Below are 20684 nucleotides of genomic sequence, written 5' to 3' on the forward strand. Positions count from 1 at the left end.
CCTTAATCCAGGTCTGGTCTGGAATGATCCAGAAATGCATGTTAGAATGAACAAAAGTTTTCATAAGTTATTTGCAGTAAATCTGTTGACATGACCACAGATGGAGGATTGTCTCTCCATTGTCTGTTTTTGCACTACATAGCCTCCTTTTTCACAACCATTTCTGTGTCCCTGTGCCAATTTTAGTCTTGATATATCATTTTGCGGGTGCTAAATGATTATATTTGCATCTCCTCCTTTCAACGTTGTGGCCGTTCTGATAATCAGCATATTTTCTGTATATACTGTACATGACGGCAGACACGCTAAATTAATTCCGCTTTCTATTTTGCTCATTTAGGAGATGCGCACAAGCTTAGTAGATCAGCTTTGCGTGCGCTGTCAACTTTACACGTGTTTTACTACACGCAAACCTTTAGTAGATCAGGCCCTATGTGTTTGTAGAATGAATAAAGAACCAAGTTGCCTTATCAAATGTTTCAGACAAAACCAAGTGAGACCCAATGACTTTTTTACTTACTCAGCACAAAGATCACAGTGCCTTTCTTGATGTATTTCTCTCTTATCAGAAAAGTATCAAGTGCAGAACGCCATGCTACATGCTTAAAGTGATAAGACTGTCAATAAAAAATCTGTTCAAGATGGAAGCCAACTTCAAGTAGGTGCTATAAGGATTCTGAAACAATTTGCAGACAAATCTGGTGAGTGCTTTCTTCAAAATAACAAATGTGTTGGTTTAGAGTGATGCTGGTGGAGTTTACAGTCAACCCGCTGGAATCGGAAAATGGAATTGACAGGCTGATTCAACGGGTGTCTTCCAAAACCAAGTAACAGCAACACAACATGAGTTCTCATTTTGATGATATTTCAGGGGTGAATTTGGTGTTAATTTTTGAATTTACAACTAATCATTTTAACCTTTAGAGATACTCTCAATAATACAGTGGTTCTCAACCTTTTTTCAGTGATGTACCCCCTGTGAAAACGTTTTTAATTCAAGTACCCCCTAATCAGAGCAAAGCATTTTTGGTTGAAAATAAGAGATAAAGAAGTAAAATACAGCACTATGTCATCAGTTTCTGATTTATTAAATTGTATAACAGTGTAAAATATTGTTTATTTGTAGTGGTCTTTCTTGTAGCTGAGATAGGCTCCAGCGCCCCCCGCGATCCCGAAGGGATTAAGTGGTAGAAAATGAATGGATGGATGGATATAAAAATAACCAAAAACTTGTTGAAAAAAAAACAAGTGATTCAATTATAAATAACGATTTCTACACATAGAAGTAATCGTCAACTTTAAGTGCCTTCTTTGGGGATTGTAATAGAGATCCATCTGGATTCATGAACTTAATTTTAAACATTTCTTAACAAAAAAAGAAATCTTTAACATCAATATTTATGGAACATGTCCACAAAAAATCCAGCTGTCAACACTGAATATTGCATTGTTGCATTATAATGAATGGAATAGCCTACTTAATTTGATGTTCACTTCACGAACTTACACTCATATTTTGTTGAAGTATTATTTAATAAATATATTTATAAAGGATTTTCGAATTGTTGCTATTTTTAGAATATTTAAAAAAAATCTCACGTACCCCTTGGCATACCTTCAACTTACCCCCAGGGGTACGCGTACCCCCATTTGAGAACCACTGCAATAATAGATTGAAGAATTCAAGGGGCGTCCATTTAAGAACGGGGGGTACTTTAATACATTTTGTACATTAACTTTACCTGGGCGACATGGAAAATGCAAGATACTGTAGGTGGCGTAGCATGATTACACAGCCACACAAATGCTCTCTTTGGACTCATGTTGAACGTTCAGACTTCAAACTGCCTAAGAGTTTTTAAATGGTGAAAATGGGTCAGGTAAAATCGGATTTATGATCAATGTTTACCATGACTTTATCATTGTGTCATTCGCATTTGTAAGTGCAGAGACTGCATTAAAAGCAGTAAACATGCACTGAAACATGACCCCATTTTTCTGTTGCTGGAAAAAAGCTTGTCATGAATCAAAGTATGAACCGAGTTTTGGTTACAAAGGGAGAAAGTTAAAGTTAAAGTACCAATGATTGTCACACACACACACACGAGGTGTGGCAAAATGATTCTCTGCATTTGACCCATCACCCTTGATCACCCCCTGGGAGGTGAGGGGAGCAGTGAGCAGCAGTGGTGGCCGCGCCCGGGAATCATTTTTGGTGATTTAACCCCCAATTCCAACCCTTGATGCTGAGTTTCAAGCAGGGAGGTAAAGGGAAGGTACTTCTTGCCAACAGTGCCATCAAGTGACAAACTGACACAAAAACTTGATTATTCGCACATCCATGTTATCATGCTCCTACCTGTGGTGTTTTTCTCTGTGCACTACCTTTTTCTGGACATTTCAAAAGCAGTCCTGTGGTGCATCTATACTGGGGGTTTTTTTTAGTGCGCGAAGGTGCGCTCATGGTAGAGGTTCGCAGTAACTGCGACTGTGCGCTGTGGACGTAAGACGTTGAAAAATTATTTTCACATTGCGGATATGTTATTAAGAAAACTTCCGTATAATAAAACAAACGTCATTTAACCAAAAACATAAGCAGACACCAAAACACATACATTTAATTTGTTCTAATCAAGCTATCCAGCAGCTATGAAATTATAAAATTATATTGCTCAATAGACAATGTGTCTGTAGAGGTTTCCCTCTTGTGGTGGGTTCTCTTGATGCCGACAGATCTTCGGGAGCCCGGTAGACAGTTTGAATCAAGTCTTTTATTGACATAAACCCCAGGGGGTGGCTTGCTTTCCAGCAATATATGTTTGACTTTCCAGTCCGGCGTGTCTCTCTCTGTGCATGTCCGTGTGTCTGCTCACCAGCCACTCCAACTCCCAACATGTGTCTCGGTCCGGCTGCTGCTAATAAAGGCGACAGGTGATTAGATAACCAGCCCCAGCTGGGCAATCCACTCACCTGCCGCTGGCTTCGAGGCCGGTCCTTACACACCCTGCTCCGCGGCAGGCCCGCAGACCACACCCCCCTCCACAGTGTCCAATGACAATATTTTCATTATTTGACAGTACAAATATGTTGACAAGCGCACGTAGGATGGGGCAGCAACGCAGTGCCCTCCTTTCTCACAGCCGTGTGTGTAACTGTTTCAGTTTGCGCATACTTTTTTTTTATCCTTGTCAGTCAATGTGCAGTTGTTTTGTTTAGCTATTGTCTTATTTTAGTTGACGATAACTAGGACGAAAAATAGTAGTCAATGAAAATTAACACTAGTATGACGCAGCCTTTGTGACGTCTTTTCACCAATCTTACTAGATTGAGCAGTTGTACCTAATGTCATGGTCATTGACTACATTTTCTTAACCTTCCAACCCAAGTTTGTACAAAATAATAATTTCAAATTAATGCAGTGTAAAAGTCTTATTTGACAAAACACAGGATGTTACACCTGATGATCCAGTAACTAAACAATACAGATTTGATTCTAATACCTGAAGATGATGTGGGGTTCTTTTTTTGTACTTTCTTCCAGAAATGGAAACATGACTTCAGAAATGAGCTGCCAGGATGAGACGGAAGGAAAGGGTTTATAGTAGTTTGACACACAACTGTAAAAAGCTATAGCACACCTCTGTGTGTGTGTGTGTGTGTGTGTCAATCCTTCAATGTGATTGACATGATGTTTGTGTGTCTTTGTCAGATGGTGATGGCCGTGAGTTCCTCAGCACAGTGAGCAGTGTTAGTCTGAAACCAGGGCAGTCAGACGTAATTGGCATCCACTTCCTTCCTTTCCGTCCTGGAATCAAATACTGCGCTGTGTTGCTCGTTTGCCCGCAGGTGACTGTTTTCCGCATGTGTGTGTTGAGTCAATTCTCACCTGATTCAAGGAACTTGATTGTTATAGCAGCACTCAAGAGATGGCACAACATTGAGTACCAAAGGTGCCAAATTTAGCCCAATGAGTACCACGAGAACAATTGTATGTACATAATAATGTAAATACAATAGTGTAAAGAGAGTAGATTATACATAGGTGAATAGGAATATAATGTACGGTAAAAAGAATACAAACCATGTTTCCATATGAGTTGGGAAATTGTGTTAGATGTAAATATAAACGGAATACAATGATTTGAAAATCATTTTCAACCCATATTCAGTTGAATATGCTACAAAGACAACATATTTGATGTTCAAACTGATAAACATTTTTATTTTTTGCAAATAATCATTACGTGTAGAATTTGATGCCAGCAACACGTGACAAAGAAGTTGGGAAAGATGGCAATAAATACTGATAAAGTTGAGGAATGCTCATCAAACACTTATTTGGAACATCCCACAGGTGAACAGGCAAATTGGGAACAGGTGGGTGCCATGATTGGGTACAAAAGTAGATTCCATGAAATGCTCAGTCATTCACAAACAAGGATGGGGCGAGGGTCACCACTTTGTCAACAAATGCGTGAGCAAATTGTTGAACAGTTTAAGAAAAACCTTTCTCAACCAGCTATTGCAAGGAATTTAGGGATTTCACCATCTACGGTCCGTAATGTCATCAAAGGGTTCAGAGAATCTGGAGAAATCACTGCACGTAAGCAGCTAAGCCCGTGACCTTCGATCCCTCAGGCTGTACTGCATCAACAAGAGACATCAGTGTGTAAAGGATATCACCACATGGGCTCAGGATCACTTCAGAAACCCCCTATCAGTAACTACAGTTGGTCGCTACATCTGTAAGTGCAAGTTAAAACTCCTATGCAAGCCGAAAACCGTTTATCAACAACACCCAGAAACGCCGTCGGCTTCGCTGGGCCCGAGCTCATCTAAAATGGACTGATACAAAGTGGAAAAGTGTTCTGTGGTCTGACGAGTCCACATTTCAAATTGTTTTTGGAAACTGTGGACGTCGTGTCCTCTGAACCAAAGAGGAAAAGAACCATCCGGATTGTTATAGGCGCAAAGTTGAAAAGCCAGCATCTGTGATGGTATGGGGGTGTATTAGTGCCCAAGACATGGGTAACTTACACATCAGTGAAGGCGCCATTAATGCTGAAAGGTACATACAGGTTTTGGAGCAACATATGTTGCCATCCAAGCAACGTTACCATGGACGCCCCTGCTTATTTCAGCAAGACAATGCCAAGCCATGTGTTACATCAACGTGGCTTCATAGTAAAAGAGTGCGGGTACTAGACTGGCCTGCCTGTAGTCCAGACCTGTCTCCCATTGAAAATGTGTGGCGCATTATGAAGCCTAAAATACCACAACGGAGACCCCGGACTGTTGAACAACTTAAGCTGTACATCAAGCAAGAATGGGAAAGAATTCCACCTGAGAAGCTTAAAAAATGTGTCTCCTCAGTTCCCAAACGTTTACTGAGTGTTGTTAAAAGGAAAGGCCATGTAACACAGTGGTGAACATGCCCTTTCCCAACTACTTTGGCACGTGTTGCAGCCATGAAATTCTAAGTTAATTATTATTTGCAAAAAAAAAAAAGTTTATGAGTTTGAACATCAAATTTCTTGTCTTTGTAGTGCATTCAATTGAATATGGGTTGAAAAGGATTTGCAAAGGGCTTCACGGTGGCAGAGGGGTTAGTGCATCTGCCTCACAATACAAAGGTCCTGAGTAGTCTTGGGTTCAATCCCGGGCTCGGGATCTTTCTGTGTGGAGTTTGCATGTCCTCCCCGTGACTGCGTGGGTTCCCTCCGGGTACTCCGGCTTCCTCCCACTTCCAAAGACATGCACCTGGGGATAAGTTGATTGGCAACACTAAATTGGCCCTAGTGTGTGGATGTGAGTGTGAATGTTGTCTGTCTATCTGTGTTGGCCCTGCGATGAGGTGGCGACTTGTCCAGGGTGTACCCCGCCTTCCGCCCGACTGTAGCTGAGATAGGCTCCAGCGCCCCCCGCGACCCCAAAGGGAATAAGCGGTAGAAAATGGATGGATGGATGGATGGATTTGCAAATCATTGTATTCCGTTTATATTTACATCTAACACAATTTCCCAACTCATATGGAAACGGGGTTTGTAAGATAAATAAATTATAATACAATAAAACGTTTATACAGATGCTGACGTGTGCACCCTATAGTTCCACGCTTCTGATCACATTTTCCCCTTTTTGCACCAGGTGGGTGATGTGGTTTACATACTGAAGGCATCAGCAGACTTGCCTCCTCCTTCCCTTTTTAGAGTCAGGCCCAGTTCAAACATCTTCACCATCCCTGGTAACTCTGGTAAGAGACCTACAGGCTACTGTACCAGTGACCACACTTTTTACAGTGAAGTCTTATCGTCTTGTTTAGTTTTATTGTTTAACTGTATTATTTCAAATATGCTACAGGCCCAGAAAAACTATCTGTGTGCTCAAACGTGGACATCCTTACTCTCTTGTACTATAAAGCCTGCTGTACACTTACCAGCCACAATATTAGATCCACTTGCACAGTCTCATTAAATCAAATACAAGAGATGTTTATTTTTGTAGTTGTCGGCGCAGCGGTGTAGATTTACATTCTATTATACGGACATGGTTTACATGGTTTTTAAAGAGATAATAGCATCAATGTTATTTGTTCTCTTCAGTGGGCTCAGATGGTTGTGTGTCAGTGCTGCGCCTCCACTGCGTCGTGGGCAAGACGTGTGACGAGGTCGTCTGGCTGCCCTTAACCAATACAGCCTGGGAAAACGGTCTGGCCACGTGGGCTCAGCACAGGATGAGCGCCATTGAATTTCAGAGGCGGATGCTGACGTACACTTTGCACAGCAGCACAGTGAGGGCGAACATGGCTGCATGTATGCTCTCCAAAAAACAGGTACACACACATGCACATGCAGATATATTTACCCTTGTCCACAACATATACATTATGCAGGGTGTCCTTAAAGCCTGGACATATAATATCATATTTATATGATTAAAAATAATAATTGCATGAAACAATTTGATTTATTAATGTTTAAAAAAAGTATTGAATTAATCAGTTTTATATATCAAAGATAATAAATAATTACATTAACATGTAATGAATAAGTAAACTACTTCATGTATTTAATCATCAAAACAATGTATTACATTGATATAAATTATACTATGCATGAAATATAATATATAACATATTAACATTAATAAAGTAAAATACAAAAATGAAAATATATTATACAGTATCCATTTAGTTAAGAATTTCAAATCCCGGTAGTGGTTTTTTGTTTCTGTTTTTAAATAAATGTTTGATGCATTTTGCCTGTCTGTCCATGCTATAGGGGCGCCGTGTTTGATAGAAGGGTTCCAAACCGGAAGTGGGAAACTATAAAGGATAGTAGCTCTGTGCTTATTTATCACTGCAAAATATTTGTATTTTGTTATCTCACCACAAACCTTTCGCGCAACCAGCAGCCTGCACTCTTACCCAATGGAAGAAGTTTTTTGTTGTGAAGCCAAAGTCTGTCCTGTTAAACAAGAGAACGAGTCTTTGATATAGCAGCATGGGGGTTTGTTTACATGGAGTGCGAGCCTGTGTGATGAGGAGGGACAGAGAAGCAAGATTAATATGACAAAAGTTCTGAAGGAAAAAAAAAAAGACATTTGGGTGCTTTTAAAGATTTTTTACTCCTGCCTTCAGGGAGTTCAAATTTTGATAAGTGTGTGTAGCATTATATAGTAACAGTGCAATATGTAATTATTTAATACAATTTCACCTCATTATAATTATATATAATTATAATGCTTAGATGATTACATCCAAGCATTTTGTAATAATCTGCGCATTTCGTAATAAAAGTAGTCAATGCATTTTGTAAATATTTGTGCAACAATTTATGGCAAAATGTGGGTACTGCACTATTTTTGGGAAAAATGTAACAGTTAGGTGCAATGTGTAATAAACCATCAAATGTGATGCCTTAATGAGAACAACTATAGGGGAAACACAAAACATTTAGGGCCTCATCTACTAAGACAAAAAAAACCTGAGATATTAATTTTGACGAGCCCAATATCTTGTCTGAGCTGAACAGTGCCCTTTGTCAACTGCAGTCCTATTGCCGCCCTTATGCAAAAAGTATTGGTGGTTTTAATGATATCTCTTTTCTACATGACAAGCAAATAATCTCAGTGATAAAAACTCTCTCCTTCAAGCTTAGACTATTTCAGAAAAAAGTTGTGCATGCACTAATAACGTCCCACTTGGATTACTGTATATACAAACCCTGTTTCCATATGAGTTGGGAAATTGTGTTAGATGTAAATATAAACGGAATACAATGATTTGCAAATCTTTTTCAACCCATATTCAATTGAATGCACTACAAAGACAAGATATTTGATGTTCAAACTCATAAACTTTTTTTTTTTTTTTGCAAATAATAATTACATTTGAATTTCATGGCTGCAACACTTGCCAAAGTAGTTGGGAAAGGGCATGTTCACCACTTTGTTACATCACCTTTTCTATTAACAACACCCAATAAACGATTGGTAACTGAGGAAACTAATTGTTGAAGCTTTGAAAGTGGAATTCTTTCCCATTCTTGTTTTATGTAGAGCTTTAGTCGTTCAACAGTCCGGGGTCTCCGCTGTCGTATTTTGCGCTTCATAATGCGCCACACATTTTCGATGGGAGACAGGTCTGGGCTGCAGGCGGGCCAGGAAAGTACCCGCACTCTTTTTTTACGAAGCCCCGCTGTTGTAACACGTGCTGAATGTGGCTTGGCATTGTCTTGCTGAAATAAGCAGGGGCGTCCATGAAAAAGACGGCGCTTAGATGGCAGCATATGTTGTTCCAAAACCTGTATGTACCTTTCAGCATTAATGGTGCCTTCACAGATGTGTAAGTTACCCATGTCTTAGGCACTAATGCACCCCCATACCATCACAGATGCTGGCTTTTGAACTTTGCGTCGATAACAGTCTGGATGGTTCGCTTCCCCTTTGGTCCAGATGACACAATGTCGAATATTTACAAAAACAATTTGAAATGTGGACTCGTCAGACCACAGAACACTTTTCCACTTTGCATGAGTCCATCTTAGATGATCTCGGGCCCAGAGAAGCCGGCGGCGTTTCTGGATGTTGTTGATAAATGGCTTTCGCTTTGCATAGTAGAGCTTTAACTTGCACTTACAGATATAGCGACAAAACTGTATTTAGTGACAGTGGTTTTCTGAAGTGTTCCTGAGCCCATGTGGTGATATCCTTTAGAGATTGATGTCGGTTTTTGATACCGTGGGATCGAAGTTCACGGTCATTCAATGTTGGTTTCCGGCCATGCCGCTTACGTGGAGTGATTTCTCCAGATTCTTTGAACCTTTTGATGATATTATGGACCGTAGATGTAGAAATCCCTACATTTCTTGCAATTGCACTTTGAGAAACGTTGTTCTTAAACTGTTTGACTATTTGCTCACGCAGTTGTGGACAAAGGGGTGTACCTCGCCCCATCCTTTCTTGTGAAAGACTGAGCATTTTTTGGGAAGCTGTTTTTATACCCAATCATGGCACCCACCTGTTCCCAATTAGCCTGTTCACCTGTGGGATGTTCCAAATAAGTGTTTAATGAGCATTCCTCAACTTTATCAGTATTTATTGCCACCTTTCCCAACTTCTTTGTCACGTGTTGCTGGCATCAAATTCTAAAGTTAATGATTATTTGCAAAAAGAAAAATGTTTATCAGTTTGAACATCAAATATGTTGTCTTTGTAGCACATTCAACTGAATATGGGTTGAAATTGATTTGCAAATCATTGTATTCCGTTTATATTTACATCTAACACAATTTCCCAACTCATATGGAAACGGGGTTTGTATATATGTCTCCGTTATCCATAGGTTTATCTATAACCCATAAAGTAGGCAGGCACGTAGCTATTTCTCAGCGTGTGTTTATTCCAGCCGGCACGTTAATACACTGACACACAACATCCGGATTCCCATCATGCATTGCTTCAAAACTACGGCAAGTAGTAATGTCCAAAAACATAACAGAGACGAAGCAGAAGTACGAAGAAGAGACATGGCGACGACGAGTAAGAAGAAGAAGTACGCTTGCAAGTTCCAAAATAATTGGAAAAAATCATTTCAGTTCATCCAGGACAGCTCGAAGGGGAAGGGGTATCTGCTTGCACATTTTGTAGATCAGACTTCTCCATTGAGGACGATATACTCATTCATGAGCGGATTATTTATATATATTAGGGCTGTGAATCTTTGGGTGTCCCACGATTCGATTCAAAATCGATGTTTTTTTCAATTCAACACGATTCTCGATTCAAAAATGATTTTTTCCCGATTCAAAAGGATTCTCTATTCATTCAATACATAGGATTTCAGCAGGATCTACCCCAGTCTGCTGACATGCAAGCAGAGTAGTAGATTTTTGTAAAAAGCTTTTATAATTGTAAAGGACAATGTTTTATCAACTGATTGCAATAATGTAAATTTGTTTTAACTATTAAATGAACCAAAAATATCACTTATTTTATCTTTGTGAAAATATTGGACACAGTGTGTTGTCAAGCTTATGAGATGCGATGCAAGTGTAGGCCACTGTGACACTATTGTTCTTTTTTTTATTTTTTTTTATAAATGTCTAATGATAATGTCAATGAGGGATTTTTAATCACTGCTATGTTGATATTGTTACTAATATTGATACTGTTGTTGATAATATTCATTTTTGTTTCACTACTTTTGGTTTGTTCTGTGTCGTGTTTATGTCTCCTCTCAATTGCTCTGTTTATTGCAGTTCTGAGTGTTGCTGGGTCGGGTTTGGTATTGGAATTGGATTGCATTGTTATGGTATTGCTGTGTATTGTTTTGTTGGATTGATTCATTAAATATTTTTTTTTTAAATAAATAAAAAAATTGAAAAAAATAAATCAATTTTTTTAAAATGAGAATCGATTCTGAATCGCACAACGTGAGAATCGCGATTCTAATTCGAATCGATTTTTTCCCACACCCCTAATATATACATATATATATATATATATATATATATATATATATATATATATATATATATATATATATATATATATATATATATATATATATATATATATATAAGAAATACTTGAAAATATATACCCCCCCCCCATCTCCCCAATTCGGAGGTCTCAAGGTTGGCAACCGGTCTGTGACACATTTGTTACCGGGCTGCACAGAAACATTAATTAATTTATAAACTACTGCATTTTCTCCGACTTAACTATTGCCTGTCCCACTAAACAAGCCAATAAGCTTGTTAATAGATATATTATAACTCTCGTTATAGTGAGTTGATTTTTAATGCTCATTTTTTTGCTCTTTTTATCTGCCACACGTGGAAAGCCGTGAAAATAATGCATACATTAAACTGGTCCCTGGTGGAAAAAAGGTTGGGGACCCTTCCATTATGCAACACGTTAAAAAGTGCATCAAAATGTTATTACAACATGTGCAAATTATTACAAAATGCGGTGTTATTACATGATATGTTGTTTCAGGGTGTATACAGTATATACTGTATATGCTGTATACTGTACCGGTTAGAAGTTTGGACCTTCTCCAGCATGCTATTGATTGAAGAAGTGTGTCCAAACATTTGGTACTGAAGCACTACTGTACATAGCGTATGTGTAAATGGAAAGAAAAGTGTGGATTTTTGTGTGGATTGACCTCATGCCTTACCATCTGTTAGGTCCAACTCAGGGGTGTTGACCACAGAAAAGGGGTCGAGTACAGTGTGGAGGTTTCTTTGCCTCAGTACTTCACTGTCCCCAGCTCTGTTACTATTCCTATAAAGAAAGATGTCAACATATGGAAGAATCCTGAAGGTATGCACACTGCCCAAAATCATATTTGCAATAAAATAATGTACAATGTCGTTACACGTTTTATATGTAAAATAATTCAAGTATTAGACATGTTTTGATTTGTGACTTTGTCTATTTTAGATCATGATTGTGTGCAACTCCCCTTGCGTTTCAAAGCAGACTCCGTTGGTCAGTTTATGTGTAAGATGGTTCTGAGTTCCTGCTTCGATACCAGAGTTTACCAGATGGAGGCGCTGGTTGCTTCACCGGTACATCTTGACTTAATCTGGACCTATTTAATATCTCAAACGAATATTTAATCACCTCCTTGAATCTATGTGAACACACTTTAAATGTCAAATAATGAGCCTAAGGGTGTCAAAAGTGCAGCCAGGGGATCATTTGCGCCCTGCAGCTTGTGGGCAGTTTAAAGGGACAAGCTTCAGTTTGAGCTGCGGTTTTCCGTTTGGCACAAGTGTTTGACTCGCCTCCATTCAATAGCGTTAACATATTCTTGGACGGCAAAAAATGCAAAGGACAAAAACTTTTGAAAGAGTGCAGGGGACATGTCCCTCTTATTTTGCATTTTGTGATAATTAATTCTTAATATACTGTACCTACAAAACCCAAAACCAGTGAAGTTGGCACGTTGTGTAAATCGTAAATAAAAACAGAATACAATGATTTGCAAATCCTTTTCAACTTATATTCAATTGAATAGACTGCAAAGACAAGATATTTAATGTTTGAACTGAGAAACATATGTTTTTTTGCAAATAATCATTAAACTAAGATTTAATGGCAGCAACACATTGCAAAAAAGTTGGCACAGGGGCATTTTTACCACTGTGTTACATGGCCTTTCCTTTTAACAACACTCAGTAAACGTTTGGGAACTGAGGAGACCAATTTTTAAAGCTTTTCAGGTGGAATTATTTCCCATTCTTGCTTGATGTACAGCTTAAGTTGTTCAACAGTCCGGGTTCTCCGTTGTCATATTTTAGGCTTCATAATGCGCCACTCATTTTCAATGGGAGACGGGTCTGGACTACAGGCAGGCCAGTCTAGTACCCACACTCTTTTACTGCGAAGCCACGCTGTTGTAACACGTGCAGAATGTGGCTTGGCATTGTCTTGCTGAAATAAGCAGGGGCGTCCATGAAAAAGACGTTGCTCGCATGTTGTTCCAAAACCTGTATGTACTTTTCAGCATGAATGGTGCCTTCACAGGTGTGTAAGTTACCCATGCCTTGTGTTATGTTTGCTAAAAAGGAGTTGACGGCTCAGACACCAGAGGGCAGTAATGTTCAATGATTTATTTATATATATAGTCAATATATATATATATAATATTAATAATGAACAATACTAACTAATCACTAAACTATAGAATGGAGTGTGTGACCAAAATCCAAGAGTGTGTGGTGTTAAACTATGTGTGTAATTAATTGTGTATTACCGTGATGTTGGATGAGGAAGCAGACAAAACCAAAGGGGCTAGGCAAAAGGGCCCTGTGATCCAAGTGAGGTCCGTGGGGCAGAGAGAGAGGTGTCAGAGTCCGTGTCCAGAGCGGGGGTCGAGGATCAAGGGAGGCAGTCGAGATCCAGGTCAACGGAAGAAAAAACACTGCGGGCAGAAGGGAGAAGACGGGACAAATCAAGCACGGGGAGGAAACACGGAGAGACCATAAAGCTTGTCGGCTTAAGGTTCACCATAGAAAAATTAAGTTCCCGCCCGGATCCTTGGGTCCACTGATCCATTAAGCAGCTCGCCCTCATCAGTCCCAGGTGGGCTGATTGCAGATCGTCTGCAGGCTTGTCGCTGCTTGGGCGTGCTGCGTGGGCGTGCTGCGCTCAGTGCGAGCAGGGGCGTGTCCGAGCGCGCTGCCAGCAGAGGTTTGAGTCCACGCCATGACACCTTGGGCATTAATACACCCCAATAGCATCTACCATTTTGAACTTTGCGCCTATAACAGTCCGGATTGTTCTTTACCTCTTTGGTCCGGAGGACACGACGTCCACAGTTTCCAAAAACAATTTGAAATGTGGACTCGTCAGATCACAGAACACTTTTCCACTGTGCATCAGTCCATCTTAGATGAGCTCGGGCCCAGCGGAACCGGCGGTGTTTCTGGGTGTTGTTGATAAATGGCTTTTGCTTTGCATAGTAGAGTTTTAACTTGCACTTACAGATGTAGCGCCGGACTGTAGTTACTGACAGTGGTTTTCTGAAGTGTTCCTGAGCCCATGTGGTGATATCCTTTAAACACTGATGCCGCTTTTTGATGCAGTACTGCCTGTGGGATTGAAGGTCACAGGCATTCAATGTTTGTTTTCGACTTTTCCGCTTACATGCAGTGATTTCTCCAGATTCTCTGAACCTTTTGATTCCTTGCAATAGCTCGTTGACAAATGTTGTTCTTAAACTGTTCGACAATTTGCTCACGCATTTGTTCACAAAGGGGTGACCCTCGCCCCATCCTTGTTGGTGAATGACTGAACATTTCATGGAAGCTGCTTTTACACCCAATCATGGCACCCACCTGTTCTCAATTAGCCTGTTCACCTGTGGGATGTTCCAAATAAGTGTTTGATGAGCATTCCTTAACTTTCTCAGTCTTTTTTGCCACTTGTGCCAGCTTTTTTGAAACATGTTGCAGGCATCAAATTCCAAATGAGCTAATATTTGCAAAAAATAACAAAAGTTTACCAGTTGGAACGTTAAGTATCTTGTCTTTGCAGTCTATTCAATTGAATATAGGTTGAAAAGGATTTGCAAATCATTGTATTCTGTTTTTATTTATGTGCCAACTTCACTGGTTTGAGGTTTTGTATGTTCATTGTCCATTTTTGTTTTTATAGCCACAAAATATGCATCTGAAGTCGCACCTCACTTTGACGTTCAAGATCATCGCGAGACCTCACTGTAAAAGCTTTTAGTTCAACAGACAACAGAGGATGTAATAAATAAATGATAAATGGGTTATACTTGTATAGCGCTTTTCTACCTTCAAGGTACTCAAAGCGCTTTGACAGTATTTCCACATTCACCCATTCACACACACATTCACACACTGATGGCAGGAGCTGCCATGCAAGGCGCTAACCAGCACCCATCAGGAGCAAGGGTGAAGTGTCTTGCCCAAGGACACAATGGACGTGACTAGCATGGTAGAAGGTGGGGATTGAACCCCAGTAACCAGCAACCCTCCGATTGCTGGCACGGCCACTCTACCAACTTCGCCACGCCGCCCCCAATATTGCCTTTTCTTTGGATTTGTTGGTATTTTACATGTTTCATTGTGAAGAAGGAGCCATCTCAAGAAGTAAAGTTTATTTTTTTTCATTTGCGGTGTCAGCTTTTGGCAGGGTAAACACGCTCACATGATTTGATACAATTTTAAGTATTTTTAAAGCACGGTCGGTGCCGCTGTTATGATATAATAATAATACAAATCAATTACAGTATTACTATAAGCTGCTACTTTTTTCCCAAACTTTAAACCCTGTGGCTTATACAAAAGTGCGGCAAATCTGGATTTTTCTTCGCTATCGGATACATTATGGAATGGATTAAGCAAAGAAATCAAATAATGTACTAAAGTAATCCACCTTAGGAGACTGTTCAAACTCAAAGTGTTTACAAAGTACAAGGAAGAACAATTCTAATTAACACATAGAACCTTATTAAAAAAGTAAAGTACGATATATACCGCAAATAATAATTAATAGCAAAGTATATCTTTAGATTGGTATTGAAATGTGAAGACTATCATAGTACCCCCTGCAATCTTCAAAAGTTTTCACATGCGGTCCTCAGTGGAGAAAGTTTGGAGACCCCTATGTTTATTGGTAACAAAATTAGCACTGTTTTATCTTTAGTCATTTTTGGCAGAAGTATATGCAGTCTAGTCTTAGCATGTCTGCTGAGCAACGACCGCACTGACCCGAGTGCGAACACGTGACTTGTCCACAAAGTTTGCTTTTCTGATGTGCTCACATGAGAAAAGTTGTCGTTTGTTCCCACAGGGAGGAAGTGTCCACTTGGACTTTAGTTCGCCTGCTCAGCATTCAGTCACACAAGACATACCTATGGTGAGTTGTTGCCATAGTAACCCTGCATTTGCATTAGTAGATTGTATGAAATGTCAAAGAATGTTATCATCACGATGGATCCATTGCAGCACAACGAGACGCTCCAAGACTGGACCCTTCAGGTTGACTTGTGTGCAAAAGACTTCCATGGCCCCAAGGTTTTGACTGTACCAGCTGGGACAAAAACATGTTACCCTCTGACATTTCATCCTTCTTCACAATGCATCGTCATGGTAATGTTTGATTCTTGTTTCTTAGACTTAGATTTAGACTTAGACTTAGACAAACTTTAATGATCCACAAGGGAAATTGTTCAACACAGTAGCTCAGTTACAATGATGGAAAGTGTAAGGATGGAAAGGCCAATGCAGGTATAAATAGACTAATATAGCGATAAAAAAATCTAACATATATACGAATATATACATAATATGTGTACAGAATGATATACATACAGATATATTATATTATGTCTATAACATATATATACGATATATACCAATGACCATGTACAATATTACAGTATATACAGTATATGTTTAAGTTTAAGTTTAGTTTATTCACAATACCATATAACAATTAAAATAGTAGTGAATATCATCATTTAAAGATGTTGGTACATGAAAGGGTCCCCCAAATAAGCTAGAAGAAGCTTTTGACAGGGGGTCCAGAGGACAGTATATACATGGAATGATGAAACATGGTAGCAAGCACAACAACAACAAACAACAACAACGCTAAATGATAAACACAAGATAATAGTACTAAAGCAAGCAGACACATACATACATACATTCATTCAACCATGCAAAACCCAACAGTAGTCTACCCCACATGAGGCATTAGAGATAGGTACCGTAGTTAATAGGTAAGTTTTCAGTTTCTTTTTGAAGTTGGAGAATGGATACAGCATCTTGAGGCTCTCATTAAGCCGGTTCCAAATATTTGGTCCCCTGCATACAACACTTCGAGCGGTACAAGCCAGTAAACGATGTTTACCTGATATCAGATCTAAGTTACGAGTGTTGTGGGCATGCTGGGGGTGGTAGATAGGAACCAAGCTACAGAGCCTAAGATTCAGCCTGTGGATGGCTTGATAGGTTAAACAAGCATTTTGATAAATATTGAACTCTGTCAGTCTTAAGAGATGATAATTATAGAATAGATGTCGAGTGGGGGCATTAAACGTGGACCATGACAGGGCCCGTATGATTTTCTTTTGCATGGATTCTAATTTGTGAAGGTAGGAAGGGAAGGTGTTACACCAGATGACATTACATATGACATCAGCAGCATAAAATAGAGAGTCTTTGTGTCTTTTTTATGTCAGTTCCTTGGCCAGTCTTTAATTTTCTTGGAATACAGTTCAACCTGTTTATGTCGACATCCAAAAAGTATTCACAGGGCTTCACTTTTTCAACATTTTCTTACGTTACAGCAGGGGTCGGGAACCTTTTTGGATAAGAGAGCCATAAAGCCAAATATTTTAAAATGTATTTCCGTGAGAGCCATATAATATTTTTTAACACTGAATATAACTAAATGTGTGCATTTTTAAGTAAGATCAACATTTTAGAGTATAATAAGTCTCTTATTATTTTTAATAACATATTTATTCTGAAGCTAATCAATAATAAATAAAATACTTCTTACCATTAATGCGACTTCTTGAACAGGTTCAGTAGAAAACGGATGGATGGATTAAAATGCATGAGAATGTTTTATATTTTGAACGTTATTTTTAACACTGTGATTACCAGCAGAATTAATCATTACTTATCGTGTTAAGCAATGTCAGCTAAGATTTATCTGAGAGCCAGATGCAGTCATCAAAAGAGCCACATCTGGCTCAAGAGCCATAGGTTCCCTAACCCTGCGTTACAGCCTTATTCCAAAATTTCATAAATTAGTTTTTGTCCTCAAAATTCTACACACAATACCCTAAGTCTTTTTAACATGATGCCACAAGCTTGGCATACCTATCTTTAGGCAGTTTCACCCATTTGTCTTTGCAGCACCTCTCAAGCTCCATCAGATTGGATGGGAAGCATAGGTTTTCATCCGGGATGTCTCTGTACATTGCTGCTTTCATTTTAGTCTAGTCGGGGAGGTGACCAAGAACCCAATGGTCACTCTGTCAGAGCGACAGCATTCCTCTGTGGGGAGAGTAGAACCTTCCAGAAGGACAACCATCCCTGCAGCAATCCACCACTGTATGGTAGAGTGGCCAGACGGAAGCCATTCCTTCGTAAAAGTTTGCCAAAATACACCTGAAAATGGTCTTGTCTAATGAGACAAAGATTGAACTCTTTGGCATGAATGCCAGGTATCATGTTTGGAGGAAACCAGGCAGTGCTCATCACCAAGCCTGTTTACAGTTTATAATTTGATTTCTGAAAGGGAGTAGGAAGAAGCAGAGCTTAATCAATCCTACCCCTTTGTCCACTTCCCATATCCTGTATTCCTGCACACAATAGGCGAGTGACATCGGACCCTAGCGAGACCCCAGGATGAAGCCAAAATGTAGTGCAACATCCACATCAAGTTCTGGTCAACCATGTTCTTCATATTACTAAAATTTATACAGGCGAATATTTGAGACCAAAATAGTTCATTTCTATGAAAAGTCAGTTGGTTTATGCCGACATGAGTTGTAATGTTCAACTTTGTTATTGTCACTGAGAATACTCTTTCTTGGCCAGGTAATTTACATTTTAGGGCATTGAACCTCACACTTGATTGTCTCACCTTTTATCTAAAAGCAGGCTTCTGTTTAAACACAAAGACTATATAGGGCCACACCCCAAATGAACCCACAGTATTTTAAAGGGGACCTATATTGAATTTGTATTAGTGTTGTTACAGAGTTAGATACACGTGTTAAACAAGGGGTCGGTAACCTTTTTGGCTGAGAGAGCCATGAAAGCCAAATATTTTAAAATGTATTTCCGTGAGAGCCACATAATATTTTTTAACACTGAATACAACTAGATGTGTGCATTTTTAAGTAAGACCAACATTTTTTGAGTACAATAAGTCTCTTATTCTTTTTAATAACATTGTTATTCTGAAGCTAACCAATAATAAATAAAATACTTCTTACCATTAATGCGACTTCTTGAACAGGTGCGGTAGAAAACGGATGGATGGATTAAAATGCATGAGAATGTTTTATATTTTGAACGTAATTTTTAACACTGTGATTACCAGCTGAATTATTCATTACTTATCCTGTTAAGCAATGTCAGCTAAGATTTATCTGAGAGCCAGATGCAGTCATCAAAAGAGCCACATCTGGCTCTAGAGCCATAGGTTCCCTACCCCTGTGTTAAACAATGCCAAAGCATCAAATCAAAAGGTTCATGCATTTTGGCGTGAGCTTGCACACAGTTTTGTATCCTTTTGTGGGGGTTTTGCAGTCTGGCTGCATCGAGACTTCACAGCAAGGTGGACGTACTTAATTAGACATTAAGTCAAGCTCTCAGCCAAAGGGGGTAGGAGCTCCTCCCAGTCTGCTTCAGGCTGTGAGAAAACACTAAAAAGGTACAAAATGTATTGTTTTCATCTAATCTTGGAATGCACACAATAAGACAGATGTGCGACATGCAGTGACATAAATGCTTTTAAAGGGGAACTGCAATTAAAAAAAAAAAAATGTTGGCCATCATTCACAATCCTTGTGTAAGACAAGTACACATGTGTTTTTGTTTTTTTAGGCATTCTAAATGGTTAATACATGTGATCAAAAGTTTGCTTACAATGGAGCATATGGAAGTCACACTATTCCTTAAAAAAAATCCTAACCCATTAAGTTGTTGTATACATGCTGTAACAATATATGTAATGTAATAACAGGCACATTTAGATTAAGATATTTAATATTTACGTATTTTCCAAATTTTAAGTAAATGCAATGCATTCATTTAAAAAATGCATCACAACATTCACTTTTTTTTAACAACATCACTGATTATTACTCACTGCAGACTTTATGAGAGCCAACAAACATGATAACACATCACTTACTTTGCAATGTCTGCTGTCATTAGGATGCCAATTGATAGAATCTTGGTATATTTTCGTTTGGATGGAAAAAATGACTCTTATTCCTCGCGAAGAAAAGGGGTGGTGGAACCAAGCGTTCTCGCCATTCCCGGGTCTAAATTGGCTGTCAAAGTGTACCAACTTGTCGGATTACGTACTCATCCTTCTACTATCCAGGTGAGAGGCATGATTTATGATTTACAATAAACTTCCACGAGCAAGGAAGCAGCGTACCACTCGATGCCAATGTAGGCACGCAATGTTGTGATCACTGCGCTGCTATAAATAGTTTGTCTGTGTAAGAGCCTAAAATAAATGGTAAATGGGTTATACTTGTATAGCGCTTTTCTACCTTCAAGGTACGCAACGCCCTTTGACACTATTTCCACATTCACCCATTCACACACACATTCACACACTGATGGCGGGAGCTGCCATGCAAGGCCCTAACCACGACCCATCAGGAGCAAGGGTGAAGTGTCTTGCTCAAGGAAACAACGGACGTGACGTGGTTGGTAGAAGGTGGGGATTGAACCAGGAACCCTCAGGTTGCTGGCACGGCCACTCTCCCAACCGTGCCACGCCGTTGGGAGAGTAACCATAACCATATCATTAGTACTTAGTTAATATTCAAATCACAAAGTGTAAATGTAAAATTGTTGGTGATTTTTGAAAGTTTTATGGGCGTAATAGAGGACCTCCCATTGGCTACACTGTAAGCAGGCTTTTTATTT

General features: G+C 39.3%; 1 protein-coding gene across 1 annotated transcript in view; it reads left to right on the forward strand.

Moving 5' to 3' along the window:
• The window catches only part of LOC133617766 (cilia- and flagella-associated protein 47-like), a 165910-nt gene that overhangs the window by 92461 nt on the left and 52765 nt on the right, over positions 1-20684 (forward strand). Inside the window, exons 42-51 of the mRNA XM_061977973.1 lie at positions 570-658; positions 741-827; positions 3542-3586; positions 3708-3846; positions 6148-6253; positions 6603-6832; positions 11697-11832; positions 11953-12080; positions 15841-15906; positions 15996-16139. Coding sequence (XP_061833957.1) covers positions 570-658; positions 741-827; positions 3542-3586; positions 3708-3846; positions 6148-6253; positions 6603-6832; positions 11697-11832; positions 11953-12080; positions 15841-15906; positions 15996-16139 — 1170 coding nt within the window. The remainder of the gene's footprint in view (positions 1-569; positions 659-740; positions 828-3541; positions 3587-3707; positions 3847-6147; positions 6254-6602; positions 6833-11696; positions 11833-11952; positions 12081-15840; positions 15907-15995; positions 16140-20684) is intronic.

Source organism: Nerophis lumbriciformis, linkage group LG01 (genome assembly GCF_033978685.3).
Source record: "Nerophis lumbriciformis linkage group LG01, RoL_Nlum_v2.1, whole genome shotgun sequence".
In the NCBI taxonomy this organism is placed as follows: Eukaryota; Metazoa; Chordata; class Actinopteri; order Syngnathiformes; family Syngnathidae; genus Nerophis; species Nerophis lumbriciformis.